Here is a 24,883-nt window from a genome sequence, read left to right as displayed (position 1 = left end):
ACACTTTGCAAATTATTACCGTCGTTGAGAAACAGCTAGGGGTCCGAATTGGCCGGCGGTTTGACTTTTCCCATTTCCCCCTACACGACATTATTGTTGAAAAATCCAATCCAAGTTGTCACATCTTAAGGTTGTCATTCTAAATGGAAAATCGCCCAGAAACTTCTAGGATGTCCTGCTAGAATAATGTAAAGTCGTGTTTCGTAAATGACTTTTTCAGGAAAGCGACAGTCGAAAAATTATTTTGTTCAGCAGAACAACTTTTCGACAATTCAAATTATAGTATGAAAACTGATAGATCGAAACATTTTCGTCTTTCCCCAAGTAGCATGGATTGGATTGACCTATACTACTATCGACAAAATATTGCTTCAAAATTGTTTAAAACAAGTTTGAAATAAGAAGACGTTTAAATGGGAAATACCCCAAGACCAAACTATTCAAAATTACCGAAAAAATGAAAAAATTTAACAACATGACATAAATTTGCCGACAAATCTTTAGTACTTTATCTAGAAATATTTGCAAAAGTTTGACTTGTGGAAAAGTGAAACAATCAGACCGCTCACTACCACTACATTAGCAGTGTAATAATTCCTATCACCATATCATCGACAGTGCATGCTGGAAAAGAGTATCCTATCGAACTGCAAACAACAAAAAAGCTGAAGCTGTGAGTTGATTTATTGGTGAGAAGGATTAACTGTGCCCAGGCAGATTGCGGGTGGCGGCTTTCAACCCACAGGCCGCCAGCGCTGTCGCTGCTGGTAATTTATAAACGGCCTGTTTCTCGTAATATTTTAATCCCTATTGCAAGCCGCCTATAAGTCCCAACTGAAAATCGTTTTGCCGCCGAAACAACGGAAGGACTATGCGAAAGGACGTGACTTTAAATGAAACTACGAGGCTATGCGGAGTTAGATGCAGAGCCGGAAGTTGTCGCTCGGTTACATGGTGGTTGGCTATGCTTACAGGCACGATCGGAACAATCGTTCCGTAACAGAAAAGTAGGTGTCACCGAGGGAGGGGTAAACAATTTCGCATGATTTTGCATTGTTGTTTTGTCGGTTAGTATAATATTCGCGGGATATCACGTCATACAATAAAATTGAAAATTCTACGAATTGTAAAGAGCTCGCCCTCCGCTCTTTCCGGATACTGGAGAGCGCTCTAGCGCAGCTGAAGATGGGTGCCATACTACCACATAGCCTGACAGCCGACACGTGTTGTGGATTATGCTCTTCACTAATAACAATGTTTTCAAATGAGGCGCCCGGCAGGGCTAATAGATGGGATGTAAATAAAACAACCCACACCCGGCTAATGCCGCGGTGGGATTTTGGTAATTTGTAAAACTGCGCTGGCTGTTTGATTTCGGGATAAGGACTGATGGGTTGAGTATGGGTACTCATTACGAAACGATGCACCTTTAGTTGTACTGCCAGTTGCGTTACTGTTACCGCTGAATTGCTAATTGAATTAAATAATGCACGAAACCGGTAATCGCAGTTACTATGTATCCGAATATGTACAACGAGTCGATGAAACAAACTGTTCTGAAAACATATAGCTCTCACTAATTCAGGAATTGACAAATATTTACTACATACATTGTTATGCTCCACAGAGTAATAGCTATTCCAAACCAAGGGCATTCCCGAACAACAAATTCACTTGTTCGCTTTCCAATTAAATGCATTAGCAATAGCAATAGATTCCTGTTTCAAAATCCACTACACTATCGAAATTAGCTAACTACACTAACGAAGATAGATAGATTTTAGGGTCCAAAACATTGCTAAGACAGAAATAACTCGTAATTTGTATAAAAATGCAGATATGCAAAAAAATATTAACTCCCTAGAGGGAACAAAATTGAATGATCAGATTTGAACATGAAGGCGCAATACCAAACATAGAACAGTTCTCGAGCACTTTTTCGAATAGACGTATCAAACAATGAGGGGTTTATGTTTCGTATTTTGCTCGTCAGTAACTGATACCAACCTGGGGTCTGTTAGACGATAGATCCAAATCAAAATAGCGACCTGTTGCTTTAAGCGTTGAATGATTTTCGTTCCAAATCGGATAACTCAAGATGGCATGACGAATTGCTTTGATTTTTGCGTTATTTTGTTGGCTATTTTCTGAGGTAGGTTCTTAGGCATAAAAATGAAGTATTGAAATTTTCTTAATCCACCCTTCAGTGAAATTGTGCTTTTATCATATATGCACCTTTTTACTTGATATCTCTCCGTGATCTCCGTGTGCTATCGCATAACTCTAGCATGACATGACGAAATCCTATGATTTTTTTTATTGGGTGAGTTATTTTTTGTGGAAGGTTCTTCTTTTTAGACATAAAAACAAAATTGTCGAAATTTTCTTTTTCAACCTGTTAGTGCAATTGTGATTTTCTCATGCATGCGCATTTTTGTAGGATATCTTTATATATGAAAAGCTTTTTACGCAAATGACAGTATAATGAGACATTTCATTTAACTTTCTTATGTAGGATTCAGAGAAACGCTCAAATCATCATATAAGAACTTCAGTGCGAGAAATCTCAAAGTCCAAACCAAATCAATGGTAAAGCGAAAAAAATAATATTACTTTGCTAAGTTCTTCAATCAATGCATTATGTAGAAAAAAACTGAATTTTCCTGGAGGAGCTATATATGTTGTTCTGGACCAAAAAATAATGGAAAAACATATTGCATGTATTTGAAGTGCATCCTCTCAATAGCGTTCGAATTTTCAACACGACTGATAAGTAAGAACAGAAGTGGCAGCTTTTGATATCCCGTTACCTCTGAAGTATATGCGTGCATATTTTGAACTTTATTTCGATATCGACTTTTTCGAAAAGTGATGATTCGAAGACCGTTGAACCACCGGAAACATTCCAACATTATCTTTGATTTGAACGATTAATATTAATCCTAATGCCAAAGAACAAATTTAAAAAAAATCCCAAAACCATTTAGGTAAAATCATCAACATCACTCACATTTTTTTTCGCGAAGCTCTTCAATAACCTTCTGTTACATGAGCTAATGCACAAGGTCCACTAGCTTTTAAATCTAGCGAAATCGTCTTAGTGCGCCAGCGGGTCGTTCAGGGGCATTTGCGCGATTTTTGGAAGGCTAAATCATTAAAGAATGCTTAAAACTAACACCTCTTCTATAATTTTCAGTTCATATGTTACTATGTTTTAATTGCCGCAAGGTTCTACTGTATCGTTTTTTGGCTATTTTCGGCAAATTTAATAGCGTTTTCGTTTTTACCTGGTGCTAAACCGGTGTAGTGCAAAAAAAGAGACAGCCTGATTACACCCATGTTTGAATGAGTGTAGCACCGACTAAACCGGTGTAGTGCACTGTCAAAAACGACATAAGACTAATGGCATTTTCGTTTTTGACAAAATTTAAGAAATTACCAAAATTTTGGTGTAGTTCGATGCAAAAGCAAAAAAGAATATTCTTAAAATAAAGGATGTACCTATTGAGAAACAAGTATTATAATAGATGATAGTATTCGTAGAAGTTTCTGTGGATGAGTGTAGAACGACTTTATTTCTACTTATTCGGAGTCAGCGGCGTAGCCAGAAATTTGGTTTGGTGCTGGTTTGATGAAAATCGAACTTTCTGCGAAAGGAGATAATTCCGAAACCGTCATCTTCGAAACATCAAAATTTCAAATTTCGATCGAGTTTTAAAACTTCTAATAATATCATCTTCTAATCAATTCTAAAGCGTATCTTCTTATATTATAAGTTAAGGGGTGGGGAGGAGGTGGGGCGGTGGTAAAAGGTTTCAGCGTGAAAAAAAAACAAGTTTTTGCGAATTTTTTAGAAATTTGCGTGAAGCAAATTTATTAAAACTTTCGTACATTTTTCTTTGCAAAAATATCGACAAACGACTCGGTGACGAAGCTTTTCGTAGAACGTCTCTGGAAAAAAAACATGATTTGCGGTGTTAACTGCCATTCAAAAACTACTTAACTGATTTCTTTGAAACTTTGCATACACATTTTATGTTAAAAATACCTAACTCCTACGTTGAGTTTTTGGGATAATTTTACATTTAATTGGGTGTTTACTCATATTTATCTTTTGCTAGTTTTTATTTAAAATGAGTAAAAAACCCCCTTAATTGAAAATCTATCTCAAAACCTCAACGTAGGGGTTAGGTATTTTTTACATTGAATGTGAATGCAAAGTTTGAAAGAAATCGGTCCAGTGGTTTTGGAATGGCAGGTAACACCGCAAATCATGTTTTTCCAGAGACGTTCTACAAAAAGCTTCGTCACCGAGTCGTTTGTCGATATTTTTGCATAGAAAAATTACAGCATGTTATTCAAATGATATACCATAATATACAAAAGATTTGATCAATTCGCTTCACGCAAAGCTCTAAAAAAATCGCAAAAAAGAATGTTTTTTTCACGCTGAAACCCTTCACCACCCCCAATAGAATATTTTTCCAAAGTTCTACTCTACGAACCTAGTGCAGCTGATTAACGTATCACTGAAGTTAATTTTTTTTTACCTGATCGAAAACTTTAAACGGCGTTGCCACAAAATTGTGTTTTTTTAAATTGGCGTAGGGGATTACGAAAAAAAACTATATACTTAGAAAAACTGAAAATTACATATCGTCACTTTTGTGCTATCTTGGTGCTTGGTTACTGAGATATAGCGAGAAACGTGCTGAGAAATTGGCATTTTTTTGCTTCAAATGACTGTGTCCGGGTAATGGCTCAAATTATCTTGATGCATAAAATTTATTTACATGTGAAACTATATGAGAAAAACAATGGCATAATCATTTTCAATACAAGAAGGCACGAATTGTGAGGAAAATGCAATTTAAGTTTTAAACTGTAAATATATCATATTTGGCAACACGTTACCCAAAAATAACTATTTTTTTAGATTTCCTGTCTCATTTCCTTCAAAATGCATCTCAGCGATTGTTTATAGACCGAATGAATCCAAAGATATGAATAAAAGTTAATAATTGATGATTTTTTTCTATGGAAAATTTTCAATGCACGATTATGACACGCCAAACAAATTTTGTCATCAGTACACACCTATGATACGTGCGAGTGCGACTTTTGTTTACATTTATAATGAAAGCTCGCAACATAGTCAACTGATCATCGTAATATTTGAGAGATTAATACAGAATAGATAGAAGCATCAATTGTCTGCTTTGAATTGTTTGTATCATTTATAAGTTTGAAGATATTCAATCTCAAACTTTAAAAATCGGTTTTCTCGAAATGTGCAAAACGACGCGATATGACATAAACAAAATTTTGACGTATTTGTCTATTTCCTAGTAGATTTATTACATGTTTTGACATGTAAAAATAAACTTTGTATTTCTTTTGATGTAAAAAGCTTGGCTGAAAAAACTGGAAAATTGTGAGCGACACATCTTTTTATATGTTCTTCAATGTAAATTCAAGTGAATTGTGATGCTACTTTTATGTTACAAATATTGGAATTTTATCCGTTTAAATTTACGTGAAACATATACTATACTTGCGCAATGACATGAAATTACACTTATTACCATACAGAACATACACTATATGTGAAGTAAAATTGCGTGATTTACGAAATTCAACCACAGACTAACAGACATAACACTCAAAAACAAAGCTTCGCCCGGTTTAACGGTCATTTTAAATATATTTGTAGTTGGGACTGTGGCCACATTTGAAATTATGGCGCCACTGACATATGAACAAGCATATGGGGGATAGACCACTAGTGAAAAATTGTTCCCAAACCCACCAATAAATGAGTGTTTGGGACCGTGAATAAAAGGTGGAGCTAGTGTTATGGGAAAATTGTTGGATCGATGTTTTTGTGGGAATTTCCTCATAGTGTTATGTCTGTTAGTCTGTGATTCAACGCCATGAAAAATTAAAATCAAACGTAAAATTGATTCTCGTATATGTCAGGGACTGGAGACGTATAAGTGATAAGAGTTTTCTAGTTGTGTTGCTTTGAGTAGGAACCGTCGCTTCTTTCCTACGAGATTTTTAATTTTTATGGTTAACTGGATAGGTCATGCCTATAAGAATATAGGGTGATGAGCCTATTTTCACCATACTAAGCAAGGTGCCTCACTAAATCGGTAATTTCTTGCCTTACAATCAATGGATTGCGTAAAAATTTACTTCAACCGCTTTGCTTCGTTGTTAAGAACCAATATAATAACACAAATGCGTTGAAAACAGTAAAATTCTCGTGTTTGAGCACAATGAAAACTCGAATCGAGTGCCCCTATTGTTGCGCTACCATTTGACTCAATGCGTTGAACAAAGATGGCAGACACTGCTCTAACCAACGGCTTCAAATGGGTAGGGTGATAATAGAAACATGGCGCAAATAGGCTCATCACCCTATGTATAGAAACAATTTGAATTTGCTAACAGAATTAAACTAAAATCGAGAATCAAACGTCAATATTCCTATAAGAAAACAAATCTAAACAACACAAATCACAGAAGCGAATCTTCCTAATCTCAGTTACGGCACGTGTAACAGCAAAGAAAAAATCTGACTGTAAATTTTGCACATCATCACAACGGTTAGAACGCACAAGATGGCAACAATCGCATGCTGCCCATTCGCTTCTGCCGGTGCGCGTGTTTTGACGAACACTTCCTACCGATTCCATCCACGCGCTTCATTACAAGGTACGCCCATCGCCGCCTACTTAGACTGCCTAGTCCATACAATCATCGGGAGCTTAGGTTGGGGACAGCAGATGACCGATCTTCATCAAAAATTAAATTCAGAGCAGCCAAATCCTCTTTGCTGACCTCCCACTCTGATTTCGTATACCGTTCTATGGGAAATTGAAATCGTGTGGGATTCCGGCTGTTGTGGGGGACATGGCACGGAAGAGGTTTCATAAGGTACTGGTTTTGTCATTGCAAGAAAAGGTACAAATTGTACAATTTAGTGAAGTGGACCGAACTTTTGCGGCAGTTGCTTGAGTGGAGCAGGTACTTAAAGAGCGGAACTGACGGAAATGGATCCTACCTGAATCTGGCTTGCTTCTGTGGGCTTGTGGGTGTTTTTTAGGGGGTTTGGGTGATTGCGTCAGGTTGATAGAGGAAAAAGTCGAAACAAGAAGACCGACGGGAAAATCCAACGAAAGTGAGATTCTATGCGTGTCATACGTACAAGGGACCATTCATAAATTACGTAACGCAAAAATTGCCCAAAATTGACTCCCCCCTCCCCCAATGTAACAAATTGTCACAAATTTAGTTATCCCCCCCTCCCCTATTACGTAACAAATTCCTTGAAATTTTTTTTTTCTTCGATGAAAACATGTTACATAACGATCTAGCTTACTCCCCCTCCCCCCTATGTCACAATATGTAACAACTTCTCGAACCCCCTCCCCCCCCTAAAAGCGTTACGTAATTTATGAATGGTCCCCAAAGAGTAGAGAAGGTGATGTGATGGAAAATGACCCCATCGGTCGATTTTTGTGCATCTTCTCGGACTGATGCTGAGAGACGAGTATGCGCAATACGACGTCAAAACAGTAGAGGCTACCAACTGTGACCAAGCGTCAAACGCGAGAGAGAGAGAGATTTTAGATCAATCGAGCGAGAGTATGATGGAACATATTCTCTCATTTTGCTCGTTCGGTTTTATGTTTATGTTTTCAATAGCGATGTCTATCTTCGATGTGATTCGAATGAGGTGAACGAAGTAATCAAAGCGAACAGCGATAGCTGGAGAGGCTCCCTCGAAGAGAATGTTTTGAGGGGAAATTTTCGGTGCGGCCCTGCGTTTATATCTCATTCGAAACGCTAGTGGTCTCTGTCACACTGACGTACTTCGGATAGTCCAGAAATGTTTTCGTATAAAATTAACATAATTCATTCATACAATTTCTCTCGTTTCAAACTAACTGCATCCACTCTCAATGAATATGTATTGGTTAACATATGTGTCTAATCTGTTATTTGCATTTTGCTTCTTCGCTCGAGGATTCAATATTTTCGTCAGTGGATTTTATTCTTCGTCTTATTCCTTCTGTCTGGTGCATGTATGAAAATCTATTAAGGTAATTTCGGGAGAGCTACCACGTGCCGCACTCTTCTACGATAATATGATACTGTGAGTTTGTCCATCGAAGAATTACAATACTGAAAATGTAATAATCTTTATTATTCACTTGCAATAAATTATGAATGAGCCTCTCTTTGTTTACATTCTGTTTCGCTAATAACTCGGTGGCCTTTCCGTTTGTTACTTAACTCTTTGCATGACATGCCAGTCAAAATAATAATCTCTCGATATGTACTAGACAAAAATTGAAAAGTTCTATGGTGGCGCCGTAATAACTGAAAGAGATATTAAACAAAGAGAATCTCTCACTGGCACATAGATCCATTTTAATAAGTACGCGATAATTGAATAGTTGGGACCTATTAGAATGGGTTCACTAATACGTTCACCTTATAATCTCAGAGGAAAATGTGGTCGTGTGGCTTCTTCCCCCAACAATTCGGATAGATGTCGCATCACAATTGCGGGTGCGGGAAATTTAAACTAAAATAATGTTTGGTTATGAGGCTATTTGAGTGCCGAGTGCGGCATACTCAATGGCTGAGGATGCGTAAGACATTAAATGATCCTATGCGTTCAGGATAGGTTACTTATGCGGTATATATATGGTTTTATGGTAGTCTTATACAACAATTATTTTGGGGTATCTTTCACAAAGAAACTATTTATCTACACACTTAAAAATATTTATATCCCGCAAGATGCACATTAAAGGAGCGTCACAATTCACTTGAATTTACATTCAAGAACATGTAGAAATATGCGTCGTTAACAATTCTTCATCTCTTTACATCAAATGAAACACAATACAGTGAAGACCCGTTTTAATCAGCCCCTTAGTCTAGCCAAAGATGACGCTCGGTAAAAATATTTTGAACGCGAGGGGAGGGCAGGATCTGCAATGTCTGAATTTTTTTTTCTACATGGTTAATGGACAGCCCCCAGGTTGAAACGAATGTTGCACCCAACTTGTAAGTAACTCGTGGATTTCTTTATTCACAGCTGCTGTGACTTGCTGGAGATGTATGTGAACTACAATGCGTTTTCATCGTTTCCATGCACGTGGGGTGCATACATAGATTTTTTATTTTCAAAAAATTGCATCTTCGAAACCTAAGGATATGTTGTGTAGATTAAAAATATAAAAGTATGGAGTAGTTAGGGCCCTTCTTAGTGAAAATCAAGAAAAACCAATTAATACACATTTTGTTCATACAAAACCCAATATTTTTCAAAGCTTACTATTTTTTTTCTTGAAACTACTTTTAAACACCTTTCATTTGATCTATAACCGATAAAAATCGGTGCAGCGGTTCAAAAGTTATGAATTTTAATAGAAATCAACTTTTGAAATATCACGATTTTTTGCACCAATCTAACGTGAAAATGTAACATCCTAATGACGAAATAAAAACTAGGTATCTAATATTTTTCGGTAAGAAACGATTCTACCAAATATTACAGAATTCTGAGAGATCGTATAACTTTTTTATGGAATTACTATATATATATATATATATATATATATATATATATATATATATATATATATATATATATATATATATATATATATATATATATATATATATATATATATATATATATATATATATATATATATATATATATATATATATATATATATATATATATATATATATATATATATATATATATATATATATATATATATATATATATATATATATATATATATATATATATATATATATATATATATATATATATATATATATATATATATATATATATATATATATATATATATATATATATATATATATATATATATATATATATATATATATATATATAGTACCTGCTGGTCGTCAAACCTATGATGCCTTACGAGCCAAATAATACCACTTTACTGTCATTAGCCGAACACTGTAAATATTCCTAATCTTCACAGTATGTTTTGCCACTAGCAATCAACCGTTTGATGAGATTTCGTTTCTCGACTGTACGGTGCTTCGAACAACCCATCATAGTGATTTCAACTACAACATTTAAACTTTCGGGCTAATAGTAACCGTAGGAATACCATACCGAACAGAATAGATAAATTACGCTGAAAATCTAGAAAAATTTTGCGATTTAAAAACCCTTTGTGGTAGCGCTGCTATTTTTACGTACAGCTTTACATAGACCTTCTTCCGACATGAGAGCTATGGTTTCTTACTATACGTCATTTAAAAAAACATGCAATGCTATTGGAGTGTAGAAAGTATGAAAGTATTCTAAATTAAACTTTAACAAATATTGGCGCTGCATTTTTTTTTTTCTAACAGCGCTGTATATGTCGGTCGTACTAATGTATAGATTTATAGTTTCCCTAATAAAGTTACTTCAAATTAACTATTATACAGAATGCGAAAAAGAAAAGTGAAAGTACTAACCGATTTGTAGGCGTGATCATGAAATCTAATCTGGAAACATCACTGAGAGACTATTTTTGTTCACGATTTTTGGGTTTGGAACCACGGTGCGGCGTTTTACCTGCACATCTCACCTCAATTGACCTTGATTAATTTTTATTCATGACAAAAACCATTCCAGTGTACTTAAGAAACATTTTTTGAAAGTGTGCAGTATCTCTCCCGAAATTACCCAACGCTAATAGTTTGTCTTTTCCTCTTTCGCGGTGTAGATGACATATGTTAGCGAACCTCGACGGGTTGCTCGGAGCTGTAATATATGAATTGCCGGAATACGAAGCATTAATTTGTACCACGTTCTTCCTCCTTAAAAACATGTGTCGTATTTCGATTTTGAAAAATGTTCTTTTCCGACCTCACCAAAAAGCCGTTCGGAGACGTAACATTATCTGCTTCAATGAGTCGGAAAAAAGGCCGTCCTGTCAGACTGCCGTATTGCAATGATGCGGCAGTTGTCGTTGGAATGCAAGGTTTTTAGTTTTCGTTTGTTATACCGCATAGGACTAATTATTTGAATCGTTTGATTGATCAGTGTAGAATGTCAGCTATTGTATAGATTTTCGTGAATGGGGCAAACAAAAATGGCACACTTACTAAGCATTGGGTGGTATTAAGCCGTTTCTGGTAAGCATATGGTAATAACGAGGTCAACTTTTTCTCCTTTCATAGGCTATCAATCATTTAGATATGAAGTTCTGTGTGAATAATTTTATTTCAATTAATACCAATTGTTCGCTCACTGAAGTGGATTCGCTTTCTTATCTGACACGAAACTCTAACTGACAATACCTTGAACAAATTAAATCCAGCGAACTGGTGACTGTCTAACCACGAAAATCCAAGCACCAGACGCTTGAACGTTTCTATTATTGGCTCAATTAAAAAGCGGTCAGACCATGTATCGTTCGTCCAGTCACGTTGGTAATGGCTTTCAAACGGTGTGTTCTCTTTTGAAGTAGAACATATACACGGACCTTCAATCACATGCAAGAGAGAACCAAGTGACAGCTCAATAGACGACGATTTTCATCAATAAAAAGTATTAAAGTTCAACAACTCCTATCGGATCCATGGCATATTCGTAGCGCGTGTGTCACTATTCTTAACGCAAGTTCAGTCTCGACCATATGGACGAATGGTCGGACTCGGTGGTTTTCACTCATCTCGACGGTTACCGGAGTGCGGTGAAAATTAATTGATTTTTATCGTCACATGCCAACGAAGAGATGCAATGGGAGGTGTTATTTTACCATTAAGCAAAATTTTACAGAAAAGCGTTCAACCACGAGCGCGCTACGAGCGTGACATTTATGTGTAATTATGATTCCAAATCACGATTCTAAAATTATCGAAACATATAGTCCGCATAGGAACGTTGCCGAGAATCGCAAGTGTTGTTGTGCAAAAAACTTTCTGCTGCTGGCGTGGCTACAACAAACATCGGTAGAACTCGAGAGTCGAAACCCGGACTGAGCGATATCATATTCCCAAACAAAAACTGATTTGCATGAATACATAATATTTATGGCGTTCACACAGGCTGGCTAGCCACTGCTGACCGTTCCAGCCAGCACCGTACGGTGCTGCTCTCTTTCGGGGCATGCAAACAAACGATGGCAGCGAACATATTAAGACAAACAAGTAAAAGAACGACCGAGACCGAACTGCATGCGATATAGTTTTCCATCATCTACTTGCTTCTACCTACCCTCCGAAAGTGTGCACGAGAGCCTACACACTCCATCCTCTACCGTCAGCCCAGGTTCCACAGCGTTGACAAATGCCTTCCGATTTCGCCCTGTAACAGCCACACAAGCATGTTTGAGAGACCGACGAAATCAAGTCTGGCTGTGAAAAAAACATATACCGTCAGGTGCTGCCATCCACAGTGCTGGTGGCCAGCCGAAAAACTACTACCCGAAGCAAAACCGGACTCGAGAAGAGCCGAATGATGGCAACCGAATGCATTTCTTTCATTCTCCGGTTGTTCATTCGCGTTGTGGAGTGGTTTTACCAACTTTGCTGCTGTTCGTGCCACGGTAGGCTGTTCAGTTCGAGTCGGATCGTTGCGAAGAATAGACGCAAATTTCACATCGTTCTTGTAACGGGTGTAACACAAAACGAGAACCGTTCTTCAGTGTCAAATACAGGCTCTCTAATTGCGACCAACCAACATCTAAGTGGACGTCGTGTGTGTACGAGAAGCAAAGAAGTGGTGTGTGAGCAGTTAAAGTATCGTTTTGAAGTCTGTCTTACAAAAGAAAGACGAAACAACGGATATCAAGAAACCAGAGTGTGGAGCGAAGAACACCATGAAAATTATAACAGCTTACTGCTGCTCCAACGGAGTCGTGTGAAATGAACTGAGTAATAAAAGCAGAAGAAAGCTCGGGATAAATTAAATGTCGAATGAGGAGCCCGCAGAAGAGTGGTGAATATATTAAAATGAAATAACAGTGCAGCGATAGTTTGTGAAATATTTTAGAATCGTGCTCATATTTATTGGCCGAATTACTTCTTCTGTTGGATTCGGTTCAATTGATTCTGGTTTTTGTGTTCTGTTGCTTCGAGTCTGAATTTGGAAGAAGAAAAAAAATCGATAACACATTGAGCAGAAATTCTGTCGAGAGCAGAAAAAGTGATGAAAAGTTCGAAAATGCTTACTTTATGATACTGAAGCAAAACGTAGTTTCAAGCAGTACACACTACTCCGTATGAAGATCCCACGAAGGAGTTAGATAGTGTTGAGCTTAGTAATTCGGCTATAACCGTCACGAAGCAAAGAAAAATGGAGCACCACAGAACTTTGGCAGCGTCGCTCGTGCTGCTGTTGGCGGTTTCCGTGGTGCTCGGTTCGCAGTGCAGTTGGGAGTATGAAAAAGCCAGCGTAACCTGTCGTTTGCGAACACTGGAACGTACCGGTTTAGATCTACAAGGTGCCGAGGGCACTTCTCATTTAGAAATTCAGTGCAGTGAGTTGATTCTCTTCGAAAGTCAATTGCCGCAAAATTCTTTCCTGCGGCTGTCGAGCCTGAGTGAATTAAAAATTGAGTCATGCAAGTTGCTTCAGCTTCCAGAAGGAGCATTCGAAGGACTAACGGTATTGAAGAAGCTTAGTGTGAACACAAGGAACTATGAGTGGGGAGCTGGTAAAGTGTTAGAACTACAAAGTCTCTCAATGCAAGGACTGAAGGAACTACAAACACTGGATCTGAGTGATAACAATGTTCGTGCGCTGCCCGATGGATTTTTGTGTCCGTTGACTAATTTGAAAGTGTTGAATTTGACGAATAATCGAATCCGGTCAGTTGAAAGTCTTGGTTTGACCGGAAAAACATGCAACGGTGGATCAGAAATTCAAACATTAAATCTGAGCTACAATGAAATTATGAAGATTCCAGAGAACTGGGGAGTATCCCGTTTACGGCGACTGCAGCACCTAAATCTAGAGTACAATAACATTTCCGAGCTCCATGGAGAAGCTTTGGCTGGATTGAGCTCATTGAGGACGCTGAATCTTAGCTACAATCATTTGGAAACATTACCAGCAGGACTTCTTGCAGGGTCTCGTGAGCTACGAGAAATTTACCTCCAAGGCAATCAGTTATATGAGCTTCCAAGAGCATTGTTCCATCGGTTGGAACAGTTGTTAGTTTTGGATTTGTCCCGCAATCAACTGTCTTCACATCATGTCGACAATGGCACTTTCTCCGGATTGATCCGTTTGGTCGTATTAAACCTCGCTCACAATGCATTGACTCGCATCGATTCTAAAACATTCAAAGAGCTTTATTTTCTACAAATTTTGGATCTGCGGAACAATTCGATCGGTTACATCGAGGACAACGCTTTCCTGCCACTATACAATTTGCATACGCTAAACTTGGCCGAAAATCGCTTGCATACATTGGATGACCGCCTGTTTAATGGTTTGTACGTGCTTTCCAAGCTGACGCTTAACAATAACCTCATCAGCATAGTCGAGCGAAATGTGTTTAAAAATTGCTCTGACCTAAAAGAGTTGGATTTGAGTTCGAACCAACTGTCAGAGGTCCCGCACGCCATTCGTGATTTGTCGGTTCTGCGTGCACTCGATTTGGGAGAAAATCAAATTAACTACATCGAAAATGGCACATTTGCTAACCTAAATCAACTGACTGGACTTCGAATGATTGATAATCAAATCGAGAACATTACCATCGGAATGTTTACCGACTTACCGAGACTGAGCGTGCTCAATCTGGCGAAAAACCGGGTGCAAAACATCGAGCGTGGTTCGTTCGATAAGAATCTGGATATTGAGGCAATCCGGTTGGATGGCAACTTTCTGACTGATATAAACGGAATATTCGCCACGCTTTCATCGCTATTGTGGTTGAATCTTGCCGAGAACCATCTCGTATGGTTTGATTACGCGTTTATACCCAGTAACCTCAAATGGTTGGATATCCACGGTAATTACATCGAGTCTCTTGGAAACTACTATAAACTTCAAGAGGAAATCAAAGTTAAAACGCTGGACGCCAGCCACAACCGACTGACCGATATTGGTCCGATGAATGTGCCGAACAGTGTCGAGTTGCTATTTATCAACGATAACCACATCAGCACCATACACGCGAACACCTTTATTGATAAAATTAATTTGGCGCGCGTTGATATGTACGCCAACTCACTAAAAAAGTTGCAACTGCATCAGCTTCGCGTAGCACCACAGCCGATTGATAAACCACTGCCAGAATTTTATCTCGGAGGAAACCCTTTCGAGTGTGATTGCTCGATGGAATGGATGCAGCGAGTAAACAATCTAACGGCCCGCCAGCATCCGAAAATCATGGACCTACCAAATGTCGAATGCATTATGCCACATGCTCGGGGATCCCCTATTCGTCCGATCGTGTCACTCAAACCAAAGGACTTTCTGTGTAAATATGAAACTCATTGTTTCGCGCTGTGCCATTGCTGTGATTTCGATGCTTGCGATTGTGAGATGACCTGTCCGACCAATTGTACGTGCTACCATGACCAAACTTGGGGCACCAATGTGGTCGACTGTGGTAGTCAACGGGCTTCGCTTTCGAAACCGGTTCCAATGGATGCCACCGAAGTCTACATGGACGGTAATGACTATCCGGAGCTGCAAAATCATGCCTTTATCGGGCGGAAAAATCTGAAAGTGTTGTTCGCCAATGCCAGCAATATTATCACCATTCAAAATCGCACATTCGCTGGACTTACCGCGCTCCAGGTACTTCATCTGGAAGATAACGTTATCCAAAAGATTCACGGTTATGAATTTGAAAACCTCGGGCTGCTGAAGGAGCTGTACCTGCAGAACAACATGATTTCTGTGGTTGCCAACAACTCATTCGCGCCGTTGTATTCGCTGCAGGTGCTGCGGATCGATGGTAACCGGTTGACCACCATTCCAATGGCACAGCTTCAAGCCACACAGCTGCAAAGCCTGCAAGCGCTCTCGCTCGGTCGTAATTATTGGAGCTGCCGTTGCCGTTTTATGCAGGAGCTAACATCGTTTGTGGCTGACAATGCAGTAATTATCCAAGATATGCAAGATATCTACTGCGTCGACGATGCCATCCATCGTGAACTGGATTTCAACGTGACGGCAGCATGCAGTGATTACTATGCGGGCAGTTCAGTTCTTCCGGATAGGCTCTCGGAGACGTACATATTTCTTCTAGCCGCAGCCCTTATTATTGCCTGCCTACTAGTGTTTGTGTTGATCATGTTTATTTTTCGTGAACCGCTAAGATTTTGGTTGTTTTCACGGTACGGAGTACGAGTGTTTGGCCCACGGTGTGAAGATTCCGAAAAACTTTACGATGCTATATTCATCTACTCCGCCAAGGAGGCTGAATATGTGGCTAGAAATATTGCTGCTGAACTGGAAAATGGTCGGCCACCACTGAGGCTATGTTTGCAGCATCGAGATCTTTCGGAAGATGCAACGCATTTGCAGCTTTTAGAAGCATCCCGAGCATCGAGGAGGATAGTGCTACTCCTTTCGCGAAATTTCCTTCAAACCGAATGGAGCAGGTGTGAGTTACGACGAGCGTTGCACGATGCTCTAAGAGGACGACCGCACAAGCTGGTTGTACTCGAGGAAGTTGGCGTGATTCTGGAAGCGGAAAATGACGTCGAACTAGTTCCATACCTAAAAACTACCACTGTAAATAGAATCAAACGTAGCGACCGACACTTTTGGGAGAAGCTCCGGTACGCCCTGCCAGTCGAGACACCGTACCGGGGCAACAACTATACCATCGACCACCACGAGCGGGTGAAGCAGACTGTAAGCACCGGGGTCATGTTCCGCCAGGCACCTCCGGCCTACTGTCCGGAGATCGATGAGGCCAATTACTCTTCGGCGACAACAGCAACGCCGAGTCCGCGGCCATCGAGACGCGGCATGGTAGAGCTTCCTCAGCGTCCACCAAGTGAACATATTTACTCTAGCATTGACTCTGACTATAGCACGCTGGAGTGCGAAAACATGGTTCCTGGAGTGCACCGGCCGGCGACGTGGCGACCCGGTGGTGTAGGTAGCAGTATCCTATCCGGCCAAAACACTGGTCCCCATGGGCATCACGTGCAGGCATATCTTGTCTAGGGGTTGGCCAGACCGACGAATTCGTTGGCCAGAAAGCGAAAAAGAAATAGTCAAGTGATGTAATAGTGTACATAGATATCTAATTGTATCGTAGCGCTAGGAGAAAAAAAAAGAATTCAAATACTGAACAAAATATGTCAAAAAGTGCTAAATTATGTAAAAAGTGGAAACCGAGTATTAATATGAGATGTTAAGGAAAATACTACACACAAGTGAAGATGGGAAGAAAATTTTTTGTGATATTGTATTATAAGTTTTAATGATAATAAAGCAGAAATGACAACAGATACAGTATGGAATAATGGCACATATAAGGGGAATGCTACAAAACTACCACTACAACTATTAGCTACTAATGCAGCAAAAATACTACACTCACACAAACGCAAAATATAAGAAATATAGTTGAACTGCAAGGTAAGGCAATGATACAACATCTGTATTTTAATTACAGTTTCCAAATGGTTAAATTATTGATAGAATGAAATAAACAGAACATGTTGTACTCAAAAACAAAAACGAAATCAAAATTCTTGTCATATTTTCATGTGTTGATTCATTAGGTTCGTATTTTTTCGTAACATCGATCACCACGAGAACAAAAAACTAGAATTAATTCTGCAGTAGTAGTTTGTGTCCGTGTACAGTTTACTGCGTAATTATTATTTAAATTATTTATTGATATTTATTTGACGAAAGTTTTGTAAACAAGCAACATGAGGTGTATTCTGGGATCGAAAATAACTGTTGGTTTAGTGTTTAGAGCTTTTGCTGAAATATGTGGTAAAAAGAAAAGCATGTTGTCGCGGTAAAAATGCAACTGATACAAGCGAATATTAGTGTTAATATTGATTGAGAAAGCAGCTCTGGAAAAGAGTTTTCGGCTCTGTAAATTTTGATGCCTCTCTATTTGTAGGGAAAGCGTATATAAATACAAATGGGCAAGCGAACACACAACTATGTAAAAAGTATTATTGTTAAGAAGGAATCGCTACAGATGGAAGAAACATGCTGAAACCTATCATTAAACGAATAAAGCAGAAAAGTAAACATAGCAAACCGTGTAACCAGACTGACTAATTAGAATGTTACACCTTACCTGTGCATAGGATACGCGGCATGAAATTACAAATTGACAAAATAAGACAAACACGTGAAATTAAAGCTTCTTATTTCTGTGAGTCAAAAGCAACAAAAACAAAGAAAATCGAAAAAAATAAACAAAATGAAAAAATTAATTAATCAAAATAAAGCACGTTCTTTTCATTTTTTATTTTAATTCCGTTGGAGTTTTTGCATTTTTGGTTTCCGTTTCGTTTGTTCGACTTGTTTCGGTTCCGTTCGATCCGATTGTTGCTGCTACTGCTGCGTCTGTCGTTTCCCTTCCATCGCTTTCCGTTTGGTTTTGGCTCTTCCACTTTGATCGTCCGATTTTGCCCACCAGGGTGACTTGTGGGTTCGATGCAGCTGAGGCATAGGAGTTTGTGACGGAGCTGTCTCTTTACCTTGCTGCCTTACCGATGCATCGCTCAGAGCCAGTGCGGTCCAATCTGTTCGGTTGGATAACCGAGTGGGCTGTGTTTTGTATCGGTCGAAGAGAAATTAATGCTTTTGTTTTTTTTTATTTTGCCAGTGAATGGTTTATGGCTCTTTGTGTTCATGAAAGGCAAAATTGGATTAATCGAGAGGACAGGTAGGTCTGACGGTCGCGTTTGTTTGTTTGTTTGGTTGGGTAAGTATAACGGTGGCCATCGATGTTATCATTGGCCCAAGTGTAATTGATATGAAAGTGAAGGAATTATTCAAAAGATCTTATATGCGCAAAACAAAAATTAAGTTGTATGGATGTGATATGCTCCACAAAACCAGCTTTGCATACAATATTATAATGTAAAGAGTCGAATACATTCAAAGTTAAAAGGCGGCAAAAAACTGCTCTGTATGAAACGGTTAAATTTTTGATAAGCTATGCTGAAGATTTTTCTCCTGCATCAAACATTCCCCGGTCCGAGCTGTACGCGAGAAGTTCATATCCGTTTATTATATTTTAAAATAAGTAAAGTGATTTTTACGAACAGTGTTCCGTTTTTCTGATTTCAATTTACGGGCGTTCATGTTCAAATGTCCTGGTATGACATAAGGGAAAGACGTTTATCTTGCGACGTCCAGGATTCATTGCTGAGCGGATGCTAGAGATAAAAGGATTAACAGCGTCACATTGCAAACAAATTTTGAAATATCACAACACTACTCACCTCCTCACTGCTTTTACCGCACGAGTTGGTAAATTTTTTTTCGAAAATTTTAGTAGTTCTACAGTATGAACTGTTAAAATTTCGATTGAATTGTGATAATAATTTAGTTAATGAAATATATTTGCGCTATCAAATGCTATTGAAATTGAATTGAAGCTACCAGCCAAACCACATCAGATGGGCTTCGAAAATTGCACAAAAACACCGATTTTCATGGAAAATATTTTTTGCATGCATCGGGACATGGAGTGAAACTTTTGGTATAAATATTCTGTTGAAATTGCTTTTCATATTTCAAAAAAAATATATAGAATTCGCTCAAACTTTAAAAACTTTTTCCGAGGCCCGAAAATTTCATATACTAATCGACTCAGCTCGTCAAACTGGGACAATGTCTATATGTATATGTGTATGTGCATGTATGTATGTGTACTACTGCCATGTAATTATTTCAGCAACGGCTGAACCTATCGTAACGAAACTAGTTTCAAATGAAAGGCCTAACGTCAAGATTTGACACCATTATCTTTGTTTTTGGATATGTTGTTTCTTTCAACATTACACAAAATGTTTAAAGTAAAAAACAAGGCAATTTCATACAAGCTTATTATTAAAGCTTATAGAAATTCCTTTCGTACAAGCTATGGATCATCCAAACGGCGGAGTTATTAAACATTTTATATCTTTGTTCCTCATATAGCAATTTTCAATAACTAAAAATGAGATCGTCTCATAAAGAACTAGCTAATACTCATCGCGCGTTGCTGCGACTTTCAAAGAAATAGGAGGAAAACACAATTTGTTCCGAAGCGCCATCTGGCGGGCTGATAATCCCCAACCTACAACACACATACACGCTCAATAACAAATGCCTACTCTACTATGTATAAATTTTTACGGTAATCGGTGAAGTCGATGAGGGGTCCATAAATCACATACATACAAACGTTGACTTTTATGTATATAAATATTGATTTCTGGTATTTTAGAAGCATCCGGGTATGAAAACATATGTACGTGAGTTTAGGAATTCAATTCCAAGGTCGGTTCCGACAGCATGGAGTACAAAATTACTTTACGCTCGTCCGGAGATGCCGCAGACTCAAGTGATTCCTTTGGTAGCTGACAAAAGGGTAAGTCGCCGGGAAACTCTAAGCTTGCTCACATGACCTTATTCCACGTTTTTCTAAACTTTCTTCCTTCAACCCCTTGCTATCCCTTGAGTACTATGGCTCTTAATATTGAAAAATATATTTCACCTTTCAGTCCCTTGCTAATTAAATGTCGTCAAAACTTGTAATTTTCTGCGTTTTATTCATTTGTTCATATATCTTATTCAGTTTCTTCGCTTTAATAACCTGACTAATTCCTTCAGTCGTTCATTTTATGCATTTTATGCGAATTATTCATTTGACACAATTTAATTTAGTTTATTCTTTCAAAATATTTTTAGTGTCGTTTAATGTTTCATTTCAATCGTTTAATTATTTTAGTTTTTTCTTCATTTTGTTTACTTTTTCATTCTATTCATTTTACTGTTATTATAAATGTTATACATATTATTCATTGCATTTGATTTATTAATTTTATTCGTTTCATTATTCAGTCAGTACTTTTATTCATTGCATCCAATTTAATAGCTTGAAACAATTTAATTTTTTCTAGTGATATGATATTTTTTTTAAATTGTTAAATTCTATATTTAATGAGCTGAACTAATTTGATTTATTTATTTTATTAATATGAATTTTTTAATAATTTCACTCATTTTGTTAATTTGATGATCCCTTTCTATATTTTTTAAAATTTTGTTTGTTTTATTGTTTTTCTATAGTTTATTCAATTCATTTGAGGTTTTATTCGTGCAGGACTCGAATCTCTTTTCATCCCACCTCTAGTTAGGTGTCTATTTCGCATGAGTTCTGAAAGCTAATGATTGATCTAACAGCGATATGTGTAAGAAATGTCTCATTTCACTGCAAGGTAGATTAAATCGTTTTTTGTTAAAATTAAGAATTGATTTTTTTCAATTTATTATTTCTCAAAAACTACTCTAGATATTTATATGAAATATCAGTATTTTACAGTCATTTTTAATAAACAATTTAAAATATATTCGTGCTCTCGGCGCAACAAAAAAAAATGTCATATGACGCGGAAAACGGTCAACTTCAATAATGTGTAAAGAAAATTTTGTTCTTTTGTTCCTGTCCAGAGACAAATGCTGCCAACGATAATTCACTAGCCACAGCCCACGCAAACTGTTCAAACTGGCGTTCAGCACCTTGCGGTATCTATTATTTAGCATGCGGCAACTTCTATTGTAAAGCAAATCACAACTTCTATGGTTAAGAACGTCGTATTCATAAAAATCGATGATTTTGTAAAAATTTTGAGGCCCACTTGATGTGGTTTGATTTTTACATGATTCAATTTAATCGTAGCATTGGTTTTTTACTGAGATATTTGTATTAGGATGAATTCACTAAACTGCCTTCGGTATGAATAATTGAAAATCTCAGAACTTAATATATTAATCGCTCTACATATTTATTATATCGTCTCCCAAAAAATGGATTAAGAAGACGAAAAGAATCCCGGGTTTATTAGAACTAAAGCTCATTTATTGATGCGCTTTGAATATTTTATAGCAATTTATATAAATAACTTCACGAATGAGACATTTTTAATGTACCTAAAATACACTAGAAATACCTTAAGAATATAAAATCATTGGTACAATTTTAACTTGAACAATTCTTTCATATAAGACAATATATGAATGGGTGAAGCTGAATCAACGCAAAATATTTCCTAACATGTGAATTCGGATTTTCACTTCGATCTCATCATTGTATCATATATGCCCATTTCTCGAAAAAAATACGCATCCAGGCGATTTTCTCATATTTTCGGTATTTTGTATTAGGGGTTATATAGCGTTTTTATTTTTAATGAATCGAGAAAAAATGCTTTATATGAAAGTATAACACTTTGAAAATCTTTTCCCAAATTTACATTGAGATTCGAGTATTGTATTGAAAGTTACACCGCTTTAGTATTTAGTATTTAAGTTGATCTGCTGGACTTCCATCGTGATCATTGCAAGTAAACAAAAAAGGGTTTTGGGGGAAAATACCATGACTCCAATATTTATTAATATTTTTGCATTAACCAATATTTTCCACTGAAAATGTACTATCAAAAACTATAATTTTGGTATAATAAAACCTCTGCTACTACTGTAAACTTTCCTCAACCCCTGAAATGTGTATAGTGTTTGGCACACAGCTCCACTCATTAGTCATATGCACTAAGAAAACCATGAATTCTATTACCGGATGGTGAGATTTACAAGAATAATCAGTTTTCAACGAAGGGCCCGAATCGAAATCCCCCTGAATATGGACCATGGACAAATCGAGGTACGGATACATTCTCTAGCACCGCATAGGTGCAATGTCGCCATTAAGGAGTTAATGTCGAAATTCTGAGTTACAGTGGATACATAGAGAAACTACTTCTCAGACGCCCTCAATCATGTTTTTGTTGTAAGAATGCGAATTCCTTCCTACGTGACCCTGGACAAATGAAACACAATGCGGTACAACTAAACAGACAATTCTTTGCACATATAAAGGACCATTTATTACGTATCAGTTCTGTGATCGGACTGCACATTACGGAAAGCATGTTCAGAAACTACGGAAAATTCGTTCAAGTCATAATGACATCTGCAATAGCTGCATCCAGTACCTCAAAATCAACAGAAAGCAACAAGAAAGGAATCAAGACAGTATTAACGATGACAACATACAAAATGACGATATTGGCGTGCATGACAGCTCCCGTCACGAAAAAGGGCTCCAATTGGGTCATTAAATTAGGATTAAAATTTCTATTTTGTTACATGAACCAATATAGCTCATATTTCTGAATATTGCAATAATTCAGCCATTAAAACTTTAGAATAATTTTTAATTGATGTTCTACGAATATGTAAAAACGTGTCCGTTTGACACTATCGTTCTTCCTTGACAGTGAATTTAGCCACAAGGGTTAGCGTTTTTGACAGTCATCCCAGCAAAGGGGTAGGGAGCAAGATAAATCAATGGAAGGTGTGGTCGCAATAATTCAATTTTATAAAATATTTTTGTTTATTATTTTTTGAACAAAAAAGGAAAAAAAAGTTCGAACATATCTTTAACTTCAGCTGTATTGGCAAAAAAATGTCTTAATGACCCAATTGTAATTGCAAGTCAAGCGAAAGTGATTCTGATGGATAACCACTAATATTCGTTTATTTATTTGTTTTTTTTATCTGTTAAATGAATAAAAGACACACGACTCTGTTAAGCTGACGCATTAAGGTATGTCAAATAACATAATTATAGTAGGGCCCGTCAGTAATTTTAGTCTCGGGGGCCCGGCGCGACTCTCGACGGCCCTGGTAACGTGGAACGTGTTTTGGCAGTACATAGGATAAGGAGTAGTAGCTGGATACCGTGAGACCGTTTCATGTACCTTTTCCAAATGTTTTAACTGTCATGGAAAAATGGCCTGTATGAAGCAATAACATTTCTTTCGCATCTTGATATCTCCATCATCTATGAAAACTGTTTCGGTTCTGAGCGTTTTTCTTAAGTAGATGATAAGGCTATGAATGAAAACGCTTGTAAGGACGTGGCCAGGTGTGTGGAGTTGAGCGGGTCTTCGTCATTGTAGATCGAGGCGAGATCTGATATGGCAATGGATATGCTCAATTCTGCAACTCCATCTTCGATTTGTGAAGGTGTTCGTGCTATTCTATGCTATGCTATTGCACGAAATTTATCGTCGAAGACGGAACTATTCTTCGTGAATGAAACGAAATGTTTTGATATTTTACTATATGTTTGTGTATAGCACGAGTATTTCGTCAGTGGAACGATTTCATATCGTTCATCGAACAACATTTTCATATATGTTTTAATCCGATTTGTTAGGATCGATGTTTGACAACATCGATATTTTTACATTGAAGTGATCGATCTAGCTAATTCGCTTTTTTCAAAATGTTTATCACTACGAAAGATACATGTATCATTTCTTGATATTAACGAAATAGACTCGTTATCCTCCCAAGAAATTTGTTTTACGTCAATCACGGTTTTTGCTGAAGAACGCCCAAAATATTATTCACGAAAAATAGTTACTACGAAACTGCATGTAACTTTCGTTAACATTTTCCGTAAATGACACCAACAAAAAGTCACCATTTTTTATCTAGCGTCAAAAACAAAAGATATTTTTTTTTTTATATATTGACTTGTCGCGAAATGGCACATTTTTTTGTAATAGAAAAATGCGGAAAATGTCATAAAAATCAGCACAAAATTGCTTATTAAAGTAATAAATTCTATTTATTGCAGTCAGATTT

The 24,883-nt window shown here is 37.4% G+C and overlaps 1 protein-coding gene across 1 annotated transcript; it reads left to right on the top strand.

The window, feature by feature from the left end:
• Positions 1 to 12,619: 12,619 nt before the first annotated feature.
• On the top strand, positions 12,620 to 18,438 carry LOC131693237 (toll-like receptor 7). Its single transcript, XM_058980898.1, has one exon. The coding sequence runs from the start codon at positions 13,367 to 13,369 to the stop codon at positions 17,207 to 17,209; it is 3,843 nt and encodes a 1,280-aa protein (XP_058836881.1). The 5' UTR covers positions 12,620 to 13,366; the 3' UTR covers positions 17,210 to 18,438.
• Positions 18,439 to 24,883: the final 6,445 nt, after the last annotated feature.

The sequence above is a fragment of the Topomyia yanbarensis genome, chromosome 3 (assembly GCF_030247195.1).
Source record: "Topomyia yanbarensis strain Yona2022 chromosome 3, ASM3024719v1, whole genome shotgun sequence".
Taxonomy (NCBI): Eukaryota; Metazoa; Arthropoda; class Insecta; order Diptera; family Culicidae; genus Topomyia; species Topomyia yanbarensis.
This window is presented reverse-complemented; position numbering and strand designations above follow the sequence as displayed.